General features: G+C 43.7%; 1 protein-coding gene across 2 annotated transcripts in view; it reads left to right on the top strand.

Annotated features, from left to right (window-relative positions):
• Window positions 1-3,601: 3,601 nt before the first annotated feature.
• Window positions 3,602-17,121, top strand: part of UPRT (uracil phosphoribosyltransferase homolog) — a 107,684-nt gene continuing 94,164 nt past the window's right edge. Inside the window, exon 1 of one of the 2 annotated variants that reach the window (XM_078688834.1) lies at window positions 3,602-3,627. In XM_078688834.1, the coding sequence (XP_078544960.1) occupies window positions 3,617-3,627 (11 nt within the window). In that variant the 5' untranslated portion in view covers window positions 3,602-3,616. Of the gene's footprint in view, window positions 3,628-8,147; window positions 8,536-17,121 lie in introns of those variants that run through there. The other variant, XM_078688833.1, reaches the window with a different exon arrangement.

Below are 17,121 nucleotides of genomic sequence, written 5' to 3'. Positions count from 1 at the left end.
TCGCTGCCAATTGATTGGCAGCAATGAAGAGTTGCCCCTTCAGTATGAAGTACGCATGTCGGTTTGGCCGGCTACCTTGTTATGGGCAAACTGACATGCGCAATTCAGACTCTCCAACCTAGCTGTCTTAGACAGCTGGGTTGGAGAGCAGCTACAGGCCTCCAGTTCCTTTTGGAGTGCTGAGGCAGCCTGCTCCAAGCAATCCAGATGTTTCACTGATGCAGCATAAGAGCAGCTTCTAGATTGGATAAGGCTGTCTGACGTCACCTTATGCTCGAAGGCGATAGGAGACAGGGCATGGAGAGCATCAAGGTCATATTGCAGGAGAAGGTAAGTGAAACTTTTATTTTTTCTTTCTTGTAATTTTTAATATAATGTAATTTTATAACGATTGGATGTTTGTGTTAATGTAGGTTGCACCCTCACTGTTTTCTTAAGTCACCAACCGCCACTAGCAATCTTCAGATCAGCTCCAGATCTCAACACATATTCTGACCCTAGGTAGTGTCAGAACTCCTCACCACTTACACAGTTGTCGGTTTGCTGTGGTTGTGTGGACTAGAAGGGAATGATAGGGTAAAACAGAGGATATGTTAGATTTTAAAACATAGGCTTGTGCCATGAGTGTTAGAACTTTAATCCTTTCTTGTTGTGTATTTATTTATTTTATTTTTATTTTAAAAGTTTTATATAGCGCTGGCTAGACCCGGAGGTATCAGAGCGCTTTACATGAGCATCGGATGTATTGATTGAAACTGTAGTGAAAACTCGTGGAACCGCCACCATCTTTTCCACAGAAGAACCTGGTCCGTGGTCAAGAACTTGACAGCAAGTTGGTTCGGAGAGCCAGAAGGGGAGTGATCTTCAGTCAAATGGCCGCTGGAAAAAGAGGCCTCCATATCAGTTGTCTCAAACTTCTCGCAGGGTAATTCACAGTCAAGTGTTTGACCAAGGTCTGGACAAAGAGCTGTGTTTTTTTAAGGTGGCCTTGCCAAACATTTTGTGATTTTTGCCTAGAAAGTTACATTTGGATCTCTGCAGAGTATCTACTGAGCAGAAACAATTTAGCAACCAAGTGGCACTCCAGATTTCTGGAACATCGAGGCGACTGGGAGTTGGACTCTCTGGCACTTCAAAGCCTAATCAATCAGTGGGGTCCTTGGAAAGTGGATCTATTTGCTTCTCACTTGAATGCCATTGCCAATTGCTAAACTTTTCCAGTTGATGCCAGACCCAGAAACCTTGGGCACATAGGTGTTCCTGCAGGAGTGGTTGGGGCACCTACACTATGCTAATGACATGGAGCATCTTTGTGGATAATGGAAAGTCCTGGTACTTTCAGCAAAATCTGCCTTCTATATCCACCGAGCTGGGTCCCCACAAGAGATATTCATCTGGCTTGTCCACATGGGCTTCTTGTTGTCTGGAACAGAACCCTAGTCCCATGGGGTCAAGTTTAGTGAATCCTACAAAATTCTTGTTACAGGTGACAGAGAAGGTATGGCTTACAGACAGTTAAGTCTTACAGATCCGCCATCTCTGCAGATGACATTCCAGCGGATAACACCACGATCTGATGAAAAACGTCCTGAGATATATGAGGATTACTGTTCTGCTCAATCCTTGTTATTCAAGCCTAGGGGATGCGAGTAAAGTCTTAACGTTTTTGTAGGGATTGCCTTGTAATTGTGATCTTCCTAGGGAACAATAGTCAGCTAATTTTGTGATGTTGCTTTGTTTTCTATCAAAGCCATCAATGTAGAAGGAAACATGTTTTACCTGGATAGAGGCCACGAGGCCTAAATCTTCCAGAAGCACAATTTCTCTCCATAATTAATCCGTCATTTCTACATCATTCTAAATTGTGTGAGGTCAGTTGTCTGAAATAATACATAGCCACAATTAGGGAATTTAATCCCAGGAAGGCAAAACAGTTCTTGATCTCTTATGTGAGCCCTTTCCAAAATCACTTTAGGGAAATGGGTTAAGTGGCTAAACTCTTTGGCGTGGATCTAGCATGGATCGTTTACCGCTCACTATGTCAGAAAAAGTATGGCATCAAAATCTTTTTTTATGAGTTAGTTTGGAGGCAATTATTAAAGTAGCAGACTGGTCACCTGACTCCATGTTTAAGACATTCTATTTCAAACCAGCTCTATCGGACACTTTACAGGTGGTATCTACGCTTTAAATTAGCCAAATGCTTTCCTCTGGTCCTGCCATCAAATACCAAATTCAAGCAGCGTTTGAATCTGAACATGTTACTTCTGTTAAGAACATGAAGGCCACCTGATGCCATATTATGTGTTGTTATTGTGACTTATTGATATGTGTCTTGAATATCTCTATAGAAAATGCCTGCTGTGATGAATTGTTATTTCTTGTGTTGGTATTGTGGAAGTATGTACTATCTTTTTGATTTTTTTATAGGATCAAATGTGAAATGAGACCAGGCATAACACTGGAAGACACTTTGTATTTTTTAGAGTTTTATATAGGGCGAACTAGACCCGAGATATTTGGGTTTCAGAGCACTTTACATAGCACCAATTTCGTTACAGAAGGACTCATTCATTTTTGATAGGCACGGGTAGATTAAGTGATTTGGCCAGAATCACAGGATGTTGAGCATCGTTGCCGAAATTCGAACCCGGTTCCCCAGCTTCGAAGTCGACCGCTCTAGCCGTAAGGCTACATCCTCTCCACTTATTTTTAGTCTATGAAGCAAGGGAAGGGGAAGGGAACATTGCTGTGCGTAGGGTGGCCAACCATCTTGCATTTTGAAGGTTTGTCCCACATTCGAGCCTCCTGTCTGGCACCCGCCTACCCTACTCCTACCCCCGCTGAAGACACAGTTCCCCCTTCTTCACATGACATGCTCAGAAGTCAGCCACGAGGAGCAAAATGATTCTATGGATGTCTGCTTCTGGGCTGCTCTCTGCTTTAATCCCCATTTTGGCCACGGAATGGGTTAAAGCCTCCCTGCAGACCTCGTTTAAAAGCAGAGAGAACAACTTTCTCAACATAGCCTTTCGCTGCCTGAAGTAAACCCTTGTTTTTCAGAGTAGCTTTGGTTGTGCCATCGCCTGATTCCTTTCTTTCTTGTGAACAAGTGACAGCCAAGCTTTTTCCTTCACTATTGGTGACAGCAAAGGACTAGAGGGCGGGGGTAAGGTAATACTGTTACAAGGTGTGTACTAGCTTGACTTGTGATGTGATGCAGTGTCTGTTTTTTGCCTTGGAAAGGCTCTGCGGTTTTTATTTGGATTTCTAGTCTGGTTCTACTTGTGAAGTAGAGCAATTATTTTGTTTATTTTTTAACCTAAAAATATAATTTTCTTTGCATTTCAGTGCTGCTTTGACTAGCCCCTTAAAGTGAAATATTTGTTGTTTTTAACTTTTTTAATTGAAAAGGTTTTTTTTCTTCATAATTTCGCATTAAGTTTCTGCACCACACTTAAAACCATACTTGGAAATGAAAGTGCCACAATCAAGAATTTAGAAAATAAATATTATAAATTCTAATGGCTTATTTTCAAGGTCTTGCTTTCAGATACTGCGCCTATAGCATGCAAGGCACACCAATGAAGCAAACATATTGCTGGACTGTCGGAAAATGCATCTCTGGTAAGAAAAATCAATGACAAAGTAAATGTTGGTTTTGTTGTGTAGGTAAAGGCATATTTTTGCATTCTCAACTCCATTATTTTGGACTGATGCAGCTGTTCTTTGACTCTGTGCACTGGGAGTCAATTAACAAGGGCTAGGTGCATGTACTCTGGCCCCTAAAACTATATGTTATACCATTTTATGTTTCTGCTTCTCGCACTGTGAGAAAGCAGAAGAGTATGGTTGGGGGCAGGCGGATGGGCGGTCCTGCTCTAGGGCAGGAGAGGAGTAGTTTGCCCACTCTGAGGGCGCTGACTGTTTGGTTGGCCCCAGGGCCGACCAAACCAGTCATACGCACTCTCCCTTTTCTCCATGTAGGCTGCAATGCATATATTATTATTTTGAGTTGTTCTAGCTGCCATATCAGCAGCTTGTCGATCAGCACATTCCTGCACTTTTGCAGTCATGAGCACTTTCTTCAAGCTGAGTGTTTCTCTCAGCATGCATAGTCGGAATGAATTGTAGAGGCAACCATCAATAACTCTAAGATGCATGGCTTGTTCATGTTTTAATTAATTGAACTTGCAGTGCTTTATAAACATATCAAGTCTCTAAACAAACACATCCATCGTTTCACCAGGTTTCTGTCTTGCTTGGTTAAAAGTGTACCTTTCATAGATGACATTTGGCATTGGATTGAACTTGGCCTCCAACCTCTTCTAGATTTAACGGTAAGATACTGCATCAGCTTGTGATATCTTCTTTATCACGTCTTTTACTCCGTAACCTGCCAGGTTCTGTAAGTACTTGATGATCTTTTTGTCATCTGCTTCCTCTATAGCATCTATGAAGTCATCAAACATTTCGATCCAGCCAGTCCATCTAGTGCCAATATTCTGCATTTTGGCGGCCTCGTAAGGAGGCGGTGGATTTAGGAACACAGCGGCATCATATTTTGTGCTGTTTGCTACAGATGTTGAAAGTATATGCTGTTCAGGCAGTGTTTGATCTTCAGCATCTCTTGGCCCATGGCTCCTCTGCAAGCATCAGCCTTCTAACTGGTACTCGGGTAGTTGCTCCCGAGCTGAGGTCGGCGGGCGCCATCTTTTTCCTTCACGGTGAGTGGTGGTTTCGCTTCTTGCAAGTGCCCTGCACCACTCTCGACGTTATTCATTATACCTGGCTGTCGTTGCCTTTTGCGTTTCTGATTTGTATTGGTGCTGGCTCTGTGTTATGCTGTGGCCTTCCCTGGCTTCTTGCTAGCCCCTTATGAATGCCCAATATTTCTTCTTGCCCATTTCTAGGGTTGCCTTATTCAACTGCTTTGGTTTCTCCATTGTTCTAACCAACCAATGGATGTAATGCTGCTCTAACCATGCTTAAACAAAGGTAAGCTACTGTATTTCTTGCATCGTCTAAGTTACTGCTGGGGCATTCTATATGTGACAAGAGTTGGATTAGACCACACTCACACCCAGTATCTTACAGGACAAATTGATATTAAATCCTCCAGTGCAGTCAACCCCAGCTGTGCTCTTAGTGCTGTCATTGAGGTACCAGGACAAAGGTTTAGTATGCATCGCAAGAAGGTGTTTTCCAGCTTTTGAAGAGCCTCAACTTTCATAAAATCCCAAAATTCCGCATAATAAGCGCAAGCCAACTGTGCTTTTGTCTTGAAAGCAGTAAATGCTGGTTTTTTTAGTCTCTTGTCACACAAGTTTGCAAAACGCAATATTTTCCGCCTGCTTTCCAACTGCCCTAAGGCTATTCCTATGTTTTATTGTTTGGAGAAGGGACATGCCCTTGTTATTTAGGGAAGATATTCGAAAGTGGGTCCCATAGCTCATAGAATGTTGCAAGGAAAATTACAAAGGCTGAAATAATGCTTTCTTTCCTACACAATGCTTAAAAAAAATCATTAGACAATTCTCATGTTGAAAGGCAATGACAGCCATGGAAGTATTTTTTATGTTGATTAAGTTCAGGAACAAAATTTCCCAGCAGCAAATAGCTACCTTACTATCTACAACCTTATTAAACCAAGTATAATATGAGCTGAGCTTCAAACAAAGTTTAATTTTCATCTGAGTCCCTCGTCCCTTTGAACCAAAGGATCTAATGATACACATCTGCTGCTTTCTGCTAATGTCTGAAAAAACAGTCTCATGGATCAGCTAAATTTTTATCTTTAAACTATTTGCATAAGAGAAACTGGCTTCAGCTTAATTTGAATTGACAGATAACTATGAGAATGCAATTATTGTTTGACATGTCACGGTATTCCAAACTATGTGGCAAATGAAAGCAAAATAATAATGAAGACTTAAGATTTAGAAATATGTGTCAGTTGTCTGGTTAACATGAAGCTATGGTAAGCAGCACAGAGCCAATATAGTGTGAGATCCCAACTTTTTGCTGTACAACAGACAATGCCACCCTATGCCCTCCCTTCTGGCAGTCCTGTATGTATGCGTGCACTAAGTGTCCCACAAAGTAAGATTGGAAAGGTGGCCACCCCAGCTGTGGACAGGAATCGATGTTGCTATCTAGAATCAACTACTGCAATTCTCTCATGACTGATCTTCCCAAGATGCATCTGACTTCATCAAAGCAATCTTGCATCTGGCAGCTTGTTTCATCTTCTCTATTGTCTTTTGAACCAAAAGGAATGACCAGATTCCACTGATGTTGTTAATATTTCACTGGCTTCCTATTGAAACCAGGGCTATATATGAAATGGCATGTATCATACACAAAATGAGTGTGTTGTTGTGTGATGTAACTGGTGCTCATCTAAAGCGCTCCAATTCCTTTGGGTCAAGTTTTCTCTATCTGAAACTGCAAAATAAAATAAAAAACACCTGACTGACAAGCTCAAGTTACCTTGTGGTTCTAGACACTCACTACATGCTAAAACGTGGCTGGTAGAACCACAACATTTAAAATGGAACGAGTTATGACGCAATCCTTTTCAGGAAGTGCGATCAGGGTTTATGAGCTATGTAAAACTGCAACAGAAAAAAATCACTTAGCTGACAAACTTAAGTTACCTGGTAATTCTAGACCATCACAGCATGGTAACACTTTTCTGCAGAATGTACAATATAAATAAATACATAAATAGAAACAATATGTAGAACTGAGAAATCACATTAAATAATAATCTTTAAATCTCTGAGGAAGAGAAACATTGCGAGGCAATCTATCCCATCCTCGTCGCCAAATGTTGAGGTGAAGAAATCCAGGAAGCATTGCACTTTTTAAAGTGTTTATTTAAGTAATTAACATGGGAGAAGAAACAACCCACAACCGCTCATTCTGGTGCTCTTGTCGTAGCTGCCAAAGTAGACAGTTTGAGCAGGGCAGACAGGAACGTCAGAATGCGGAGTGGACATTGAATGGAAACAGCACCCAAGGGCAGTGTTATGGTTAGCTTGGGTGACTTCCCTGCTGCTCAGCTAGTGTGGGTCTTGGAATGCCTGATGACATAATAGAATCCTGGGTGCCTGGCTTGTGTGGAGTGGCAGTTGATGGCCGGCAGGCTGAGTGGCAGGGAGGCCGCTCCTGGTGGGGTTTGGTTTTAATTAAGCTTAGTTTCAAGTTAGGTTTCAAGAAAATAAGTACAGATGACAAAAACCCCACCAGGAGCGGCCTCCCTGCCACTCAGCCTGCCTGCATCAACTGCCACTCCACACAAGCCAGGCACCTAGGATTCTATTATGTCATCAGGCATTCCAAGACCCACACCAGCTGAGCAGCAGGGAAGTCACCCAAGCTAACTATAACAGGCAGGCGCACGGGGAAGACAAGTTGTTCTTAAAGAGACAAGAACAACTTGTCATTACAACATATGTTGTCACGTATGCCAATGGGGAAAATACAACCCCTTGATGCTTTTTAAAAAGTCTGTCACTAAATAGTTGTTAAATGTTGGCATGTACTCGACACCTTTCTGCAGCTGACCCCTGTCCACATCCTGCATATGTGCCAAATTTTTTTAAATAAAAAAGTGGGAGATACATTGAAAAAAATCAGGGGGATGTATTTTCCCCATTGACACATACCATAGCAGTGTCAATTTTAGGCATGAGCCTGCTACAATAGCGTGGTTTAAGGCTTTAAAAACAGGGAGTCTCCCAGTCTTATAGGGTTTGTTGTCATATGTGTTCCTGTTACTCATTATTTTACGACTGTTGTAATTTATACTTTAGTGCTGTTTGTCTATTTCAAATGTTCCAAGGCCATGAGAAATGTATGCACTATATCACTAAAGGTATTTGGATATACATGGAAGACTTCATCCTACCCACTTTCAAAACATAGTGGGGACGTCGTATGCAATTTAGTAATGCATGCTAATTTAGTCAGGCTAATAAAGCATAACTGCAATTTGCTGAACAGTCAATCGCTCACACCAAGATGGCCGCTCAAGGATTGTCCTGTTTCAACGGAGACATGAAACCCTCCTTTCAAAGATGGCCGCCACGTTCGCTCAGAGCTGGTTTTGGGCACCTTGGCTTGTCCGTCCTCGATGTCTATGCGGCTAGACACGCCGCTGCTCTGCATACTAACACCGGCGGTCCGGCGCATGGCCGCGGATCCACCGCGCTGTTCTGACAGCAGCCCCGCCTCCGCCGGGACCATGCCCTGCCAGAACCAGCAGCCAGCCTCGGGGCCCGCGGAACCCGCTCCCCCCGCTGCCCACAAGCAGCTGCGGTTTGCGGATTCGGTAGAGAACGACATCCGGGATGCAGGCGGCAGCACCGGGTCGTCCCCCGCCAGCAGCGACGGGAGCGAGGACAATGGGAGCAGCGCCGCCCAGCAGGAGCAGGAGGAGCAGCTCCTGGCACAGCAGATCGGGCCCCAGCTCAAGGTGCTGCCCATCAACGACCAGATCCGGGAGCTGCAGACCATCATCAGGGACAAGTGAGCGCAGGAGGGGGCTTGTCATACTGGAGGAGCGAGAAATGCTGCTATGGGGGTTGGAGATGGTGGGAATTTTTATTTATTTTTTATTTTAAAAGTTTCATATAGCGCTAGCTCGACCCGTGGGTATCAGAGCGCTTTACATTATACACAGGAGATAAAGGTTGCATTACATAGCATGATATCAGGAAGCAAAAAAAGATATAAGTAAAAGCATAAAAAGAGTAACCTATAGAGTAACTACCTTCCCCACTAATTTAAAGAGTTGGCTACTACTTTTTTGAACCACGATAGTATACTTATTTAACTAAGCTTCCTTATTTCTTTTAGGGAATCTCTTGGTTTTTAGCCCATTAGGTAAAAACTGTATGCGATGGGATGAGCATGAACAGTAACCAACTTAAGACTGTCCAGTATTTTGAAGCTGCTTGTCACGATGCTGTAAATGACACTGGGTTAAGTGAGGTTAAGGCTGGCCACAATGATGCCATGACAGTTATATCCTATGATGTCATCTGGGTAAGAAGCCACAAATCTGACTACCTAGTTGCCAGTTCCTGGCTAACGATTTCAGTGGTTGAAGTGTGTAAAGAAAGTATGAGAACTGTGATCGGAGTGTAGTGAGGCTGGGTTCTGTGAGTTTTTTGTTTATTTATTTGAAGAGTTTTCTATAGCTCTAGCAAGACCCGAGGGTATTAGAGCTCTTTTCAAACATTTGATTGTCAGACATTGTCAAAGCCACTGTTGGCTAAACATAGGATACAGAGCAACGACTTCTTTGAATTCACATTGGTACCGATAACAAGATATAGATTAGAGTCTTTATAAAGTTAGATCACAGCTATTCCTGGAGAGGGATAGACGTACATTTCAGTTGGTATTCAGGTTGTGTGATTGGCTTAAGAGGTTGAGGTGCTGATTGAGGAAAAGGACTTTTAGTTGTCTTTTGAATATCATGAAGGAGGGATTCGTTCTGATATTTACTGGGAGGGAGTTCCAGATTTTAGGGGCATTGTCCGAAAAAGAGTGTGTTTGGGATTTTTGTGTTTTTTTGGTGGGATGAGAAGCATTGGAGCTCCTTAAGTTTCTCACCTGTCCTGCCTTTGTGAGTTTGGCAGGAGGTAGGCTGGTTTCTCTGTGTGAAGGGCTTTGTGAGTGCGACAGGCAGTTTTATAGTAGCAACAGGGTTCAATCGGGACCCACTTTAGATTTTCCAGGGAGGGGGAGATGTGATATTTGAGTCCAGTGACCATCCTTGCTGCAGCATTGAGCGTGGCTCTTAAAGGAGGGTGGTGTGATTTTTGTCCAGGCAGTGAGGGTAGCGTTTCCGTAGCCCAGACGTGAAAAAAACCAACGCTTGTGTGACAGTTATTAGATCATTCTGGGTAGGAAAGTCTGATTTTATGTAGGAGTTTTAGGTTGTAGAATGCATTCTACGCTGAATTCTTTATTTGTCTGTTCATGCTCAGACTTGGGTCCAGGTTGAAACCCAGGGATTTGACAGAATCAGCTGGAGTTAGAGTTTAGAGCGTCAGTGGTATTTATCCATTCTTGGACTTGGGTTGTCTGTCCTTTTTAGGTCTCGCCTACGCAGTGCGCATGTGCTACATAGAAGGAGACCTCTTGGAATCGATTCGCTTTTTGCCCAAAATTTGCATGCTTTGCATTGCTTTCAATGGCAACGCATGCACGTTTGGCGTATCCCTTGCGGGAGCGAGCTTTAGCAACATCTGTTTGTAATTATCTTGCTAACAGATGGCACCCCTTCTTGCTCCCGCAAGGGAAACGCTGTGTGTGTGTGTGTGTGTGTGTGTGTGTGCGCGTGTGCACGCACTACTTGTGGGACGCTGCTGCAGCAGCCTGCATTCTCGGCCACGCTTGTTTATTCTTCTGCACGTGACGCTGTCCGATGCCGCTCACTGTGAATGCCAGCCCCACGGGGAGCACAGGATCGTTAGCCGCCATTTGCCTTAGCACAACTGTAGCCTCGTTCCCGCCATCACCTTAGCAACCGTCAGCGTCAGCGTCGCAGTGAGACTGTTCGGAAACAGCTGTACAACGTAAGCACAGTTCCACCTGCTCTCCCTATTATGGAAATAAACGCAGGACTAAACTGCAAACGAATGAGGCTGACGAGAGCTACAGTACCCAAGGAAATCTGCATCTGCTTGAAGGCGTGTGTTCTTGGAGCTTCCTGCATGTTGTGCCTATGCTTTAGTCTGTCGCTTCCTTTGCCCATTTTTTAATGAAACGGGACTTATTAGGCCTCACCGTTCGCTTGCCAGACGTTTTGTTTATTTAAGCCCGCCAGTTAATTACCATTTAATTTCTTCATCTTCATTCTCATTTCCTTGCTTATCTTTGGTTAGCACATGGTGGCTTCACTGTTTACTTAATATTTGTTTCTGCCCCTCCCCTCAAAAATATCCCAATTCCTGCTTCCATGTGCAGTGTCCTTAGACTTCTGGCACTTAAGGAGTTTTTTTCTTCGTTTAGTTGCAGCACTCCATTGAGCGCATATCTTTGCAAACCCTCCACTTTTTAAGAAAATAATTAATAAATCAGTTTTTGAAAGAGAAAGAACTGTCTATTAAGCGATCTCATGCATGGATGTTGATGCAGGAATACACAAGCCTTTAGGTGCAACCGTACTTAGAAATACCATGGTCAGTACAAACCAAAAACATAATTATGAAAGCAAGATTCGGCAACTTACCAGGCTTAAAGCTGAGACCATCCATGCAGACTCCCTGCAGACTATGCAAGCTATGGGATGAAATTATTATTCATTTGGTCTGTATATGTGCAGTAATGATGGCGGAAAGAAAACGATATCTGAAAAGCTGCTTCATTGACGGAGGTGTTCGTACATGTACACATGCTAAGGTAGTTTATTTTAGACCAACGGATATTAAAATGAATGCCAATTTTACTAAATTTTTGATACTTGCAAAAAAGAAACTGGATGCTTGTGAGTTGAGCCCAGTAAATCTGGAAGTTTAAAATAATTAGGGATTCATTTCATACTATATAAATGAATTTGCAAATGAGTAATGAAATAATAATTGCTACTATCCATATTAAGCCTTGGAAAAATTATGGACAGATTTAATGTTTATAAATTATTTTCCGGGACCTTTTGAGAAAATTATTTTGAGATTATTAGGAATTTTAGATTTATTTGTTCAATTTTAATTGGTGTGTTTTTAAAGACTGTTCTAATTGTAATATTTTTATTAATCAAGCAATTCTATCTATCTATCTATCTATCCCCCACATTTCTAGCCATTATAACTTCCAAGATTTATGATTGCTATGTGTTAGGGTGACCAGATTCTCAAAACAGAAAGCATTGGCAAAGCCAATAGGTCTCACCTTTGGGACCTTATAAGTGTTTAGCCAAAGGCGAGACCTATTTTCCGTTTCCTTGCCCCCTTTAATAATAATAATAATAATAAGGGAAATTTGTAGAGCGCCTGGTTACGCGCAGCGGCGTGTCCCCGCGCTGTAGTGAGTGGAAACAGCAGAGTCACAACCACAAGGTCGGTCCGGCTACTGCGTGTAAATGTAACAGTATAGCTAGTAAGGTATGAGTATAAGCTAGATTCCAAATTAGCTAATCTATACATTTTCGCCCTTCAAACTTCAAACCTTGGTGGTTTGGGACATAACCAATCCCCCGCAATGCATAAACGGGCCACCGTCATTGCAACAAATAAAAACAGTCGATGTTTATACATGATACACCCTTTTGAAACTAGCTGCCCTATCCCTAGAAGCATCAAGGCAGGAGTAATGTGGAGTGGATCCCCTAAAATAATGGATAAAAAGTGTTCAATATCGCGTAGAAACAAATTCAATTTAACACAACTGAAAAAAATATGTTCTATATCGGCATTTTCCCCCCACAACGGAAGCATCATAACGATTACCCCACTTTTTCATCCGTGCTGGTGTATAATACAGTCTAAATAAAGTTTTAAAGAATTGAACTTTTAAATTCGCTGACATAAGAACTTCTTTTGATCTAGTGAGTGCATCTTCAATTGATATATCGGATTCATTTTCTCCCAGTATCAATGACCATTGTGAGGTATGTGTTTCCAAGTCATCCTTTTTACCCAAACTTAAGATTTTATACAACACTCCAATTTTACTCTGTGACCTTATTGCCTCAATCAAAGGATTAGAAATCAGTTTTAATTTCCGTTTTAATAAATAGTCACGTACTTGTAAAAATTTAAAAAACTGTGACTGTGATAGGTTATAAGCCTTTGTTAAATCCTCAAACTGTTTAATAGTTCCCCTCTGATCATAAAAATCACCTAGCAAACCTATTAATTTTTATTGCCAAACCCTCGCAGTCCTATCGCCAAATATAGATGGGAGCAGTTTTGTCGCATTCATAGGAGTGTAGTAAGAGAGAGCTCCTACATTGATTAGTTTACACACTTTCTTCCATATTTTGATTGCTGCATCTACGGTCTTAAACCTGGTTCTCTTAAAATAACTCCAATCAATTTCCCGGAATAAACTACGATTAGCTTCAGTTCCAAAACTAAATAAAAAATGGAGCTACTGGGTGTTGTTGTTGTTATATTGCCCTCACCCGCTCCACATAAAAAGGCAGCCATTTTTTGAAGAAAACAAACATAATAATACAAAACAAAATCAGGTACTGCTAAACCACCCCTAGCACTTGGTAGTGTCATGAGTCTCATGGCTCTTCGTGGCTTCCCAGGAGCCCATAGGAATTTAGAGCAAAGAGCCTGCAGCTTCTGCAGTTGGATTACCGAAATTTCTAACGGCATTGCTCTAAAAAGGTATAATACCCGCGGCAATATATTATTTTTTAAGATGTTCGCTCGGCCAATCAGGGTGAAGTGCAGCCTCCCCCACCTCTCCAGAGAATCTGCAATGTTACTATATAGTGATCCCCAGTTTGCCTCCACTACAGCAGACATTGAAGCCCGAATCTTAACTCCCAAGTATGTAGCTTCCACCATAACTCTTGAATCATCTAACTACCACAGTGTCAGTACATACAAGCTGCGTTTTCATGGCATTCAGCTTATATCCGGACATCCGGACAAATTTCCCAGCTAGCCGTTCCATCTCAGTCATTGCGGAGGCTGGGTCCTCTGATGTTATCGCAGTATCATACGCATATCCGAATACTGTATAGGGGATACTGCGTACCACAAAAGGCTTAATAAGCCGGCTTCTGGAGAGCATTGCAATAAATGGATTGATGTATAGCTCGAAGAGTAGGGGAGAGCAGGGGCAACCCTGCCTCGTGCCTCTAGTAATTCAGACTATTTATGAGGTTGATCCCATTGATGCTATTCTCGCTATAGGTAACTGTGACAGTCGGGCTGGGGAAAGGATGGACGCTACGAACTGATGTGCTCGGATAACCCTTTTATTCATAAGTACATTTGCTTCGGGTTGTCTAGAGGTCAGAGATGCATACTGTTCGGCATTCAACAAAGCACAGAGTCCAATAGGCGAGGTTTCCTTCCGGTGTTGTGCTTCCTTTTCTTGAATCCCCGCCTTGGCTCTCCCTGTGGCTCTTCTCGGGTCCGGTTAAGCTCAGGAAGAAAAGGAAAACAAACAGCCGTATTAATGGCTGAAACCGAGGTCAATGAGTGTGAGGGGGGCAGGGGAGTGAGGGATCACCAGTGTTCCACCACCTTCTCAAGACTTAGGTCGTAACATCCGAGTGATACCGGGAACAGTGCACAGAGCCTGTGACCACCCTCACCCTACCCCGTCCCACCCCGTGAATTAAACAGCCCTTGAAAACGCCCTTGTACCTTGTGGAGCCACACTTCTCCCCTGGAAGTGTGGCAGGGCGGCTCGTGGGTCCGTTGGCCTCCTGGCTTGTCTAGTCTCTGCTCCGGCAATCCTTGAAGCGGCTCTTCGGTACTTCCGTCTTCTTCTTCTTTGGCGTTCTCCTCGCGGGTCAGCTTCTCTCCTGGAGGTTCCGCGCCGGCAGATAGAAACGGGGCTTCCTTAAACGCCCCTGGCTCATCTGATTGGCTTGGGTCAAATGACGGACTCTTTCCTGATTGGTTGAATGTTGGGAAATCCAGGGAACTCCCCCCTATCGTCAAGGAAGGCAGGCCTAGTGACGGGGTCAGCGAAGGCAGAGCTGAGGAAATCCAGGAAACGTCCAAGGGATCCTGCGGACGGAGCGGAAATGGACAAACGTTAGCAGGTACACCCCGTCCGTCCGCGACAGGGACCATGTCCTCGTGACACATCCCACCCCCACGATTGACCCGATCGGGGGAAACGGGAAAGCGGGAGAGAAAGTCAACATTCCCTTGCAGAGAACCCTTCCGATGCCTGACGTCAATTTGGAAAGGCTGCAAAGCCAAGAACCAACGCAGGATTCGATCATTGTTTCCCCTGTTACGTTGGAGCCAGGTCAAGGGGGCATGATCGGTATACAAGACAAAGGGTCTCCCCTCGAGATAGTACCTCAGCTTTTCCACCCCCCACCGAACAGCCAGGCACTCCTTCTCAATCGTCGAATAAACCCGCTCCCTAGGAAACAGTTTCCGGCTGATAAAGAGCACAGGCCTCTCAGCACCTTGTTCATCTTCCTGGGAAAGAACCGTCCCGATGCCAACCCCAGAAGCATCAGTCTGCAATATGAACGGTTTAAGGAAATCAGGGGAAATGAGGACAGGGGAAGAAGTTAGAGCGTCTTTCAAAGCCTGGAAAGCCGAGGTGTGTACGACAGAAGGGGTCGGTAGAGATGAGGACTTAACAGCTTTACCCAGGAGGTCAGTGAGAGGACCGGCCAGGTTTGCAAACTGAGAAATAAACCGGTGATAATAACCCACCAAACCCAAGAAAGCCCGGAGCTCCTTTTTTGTGGATGGGTATGGCAACGCCTTAATAGCTTCGAGTTTCTCAGTCTGAGGTTTGATCTCACCATCCCCTAGAAGATAACCCAGGTACTTGACTTGCTGAAAAGCAACTCGAGATTTTTTTGCGTTAATATGCAAATTGGCCTCTTTCAGACTAGACAATAGGTTCCCAAGATGTACCAGGTGGTCGTCCCAGGTCTTACTAAACACGACTATATCGTCTAAATAAGCCGATGCATAGCACAAGTGAGGTGCCAGTAGTGTATCCATAACCCTCTGAAACGTTGCTGGTGCCCCATGCAACCCAAAGGGTAGTACTGTAAAGTGGAAATGCCCAGAAGGGGTCGAGAAGGCCGTTTTTTCCCTATCCTTAGTCGCAAGGGGTATCTGCCAATATCCCTTGGTGAGGTCAATGGTGGTTATATAACGAGCCTCACCAAGGCGTTCCAGGAGTTCATCAACCCTAGGTAAGGGATAAGCATCTTGTTTAGACACCCTGTTAACGGCCCTGAAGTCTATACAAAAACGGATGCTACCATCAGGTTTTGGCACTAATACCACCGGCGAGCACCAGTTGCTGTGGGAGGGAACTATGATCCCGGATTTCAGCATGTTTTGTACCTCTGTCTGTAATGCTAGACGTCTTGCCTCTGGGATCCGGTAGGGTTTTTGTTTTACAACTACATTTGGGAGAGTGGTTATGAAATGTTCTGCCAAATGTGTGCGCCCAGGTTGGTCAGAGAACACTTCCGAATAGGACAAAAGAAGAGACCTGATTTCTTCTTGTTGTACAGGAGAAAGTTCCTTGTTTATAGGAGTATCCCTGACTGTATGGTTAGTGTCTGTTACCGGAGAAACCACATTGACTGTTTGTGAAGGTTTACCTAGCCACTTTTTGAGAAGATTAATGTGAAACATTTGAGATTTGCCTCTTCCCAGCTGTACCAGATATGTAGTGCGCCCTATTTTCCTAAGGATTTTGAAGGGCCCTTGCCACTCTTTTTTCATTTTATGTGTAGAGGAGGGTAACAATATCAGAACCCAGTCCCCGACATCAAGTACCCTCCATTTCTTACCCCGATCATAGAAGGTCTTCTGTTTGGCTTGGGCTATCGCCAAATGATCGTGGGCAAGTGTTCTGAGTTTATGTAGCCTGGTCTGTAGCTGGCGTGTATAGTCCAATAAGGCCTCAGCTTCCTGTGCTCCCTCAGCTTCCCAACTATCTTTCGTTATTTCAAGAAGTGTTCTTGGAGATCTTCCGAACAGTAACTCAAATGGGGAGGTCCCTAGGCTGGACTGTTTTTGACTACGGAGCACAAAGAGGGCAAGAGGTAGCAACTGGTCCCAGTTCTTTCCGTCCCTAGACAGGAGTTTTTTTAGTGTTAGCTTCAGGGAGCCGTTGTATCGCTCAACCAATCCATCTGTCTGAGGGTGATACACAGATGTTTTAATGTGTTTGATGTTTAACTGCACACATACTTGTTGCATCAAACGGGAAACAAAAGGGGTACCCTGATCGGTAACAATTTCCCTTGGAAAACCCATACGAGAGAAAACCTCCACTAACCTCTGGGCTATGACTGCTGAAGTAGCTGCCTAAAGAGGAAAAGCCTCTGGGTATCGTGTAGCGTAGTCAACCAATACAAGGGCATACTGATGACCTCTAGATGATTTAGGCAACGGGCCGATCAAGTCCATTCCAATG

Source organism: Lissotriton helveticus, chromosome 4_1 (assembly GCF_964261635.1).
Source record: "Lissotriton helveticus chromosome 4_1, aLisHel1.1, whole genome shotgun sequence".
In the NCBI taxonomy this organism is placed as follows: domain Eukaryota; kingdom Metazoa; phylum Chordata; class Amphibia; order Caudata; family Salamandridae; genus Lissotriton; species Lissotriton helveticus.
Note: the sequence above shows the minus strand (reverse complement) of the source record. Positions and strands in the feature narration are given on the sequence as shown.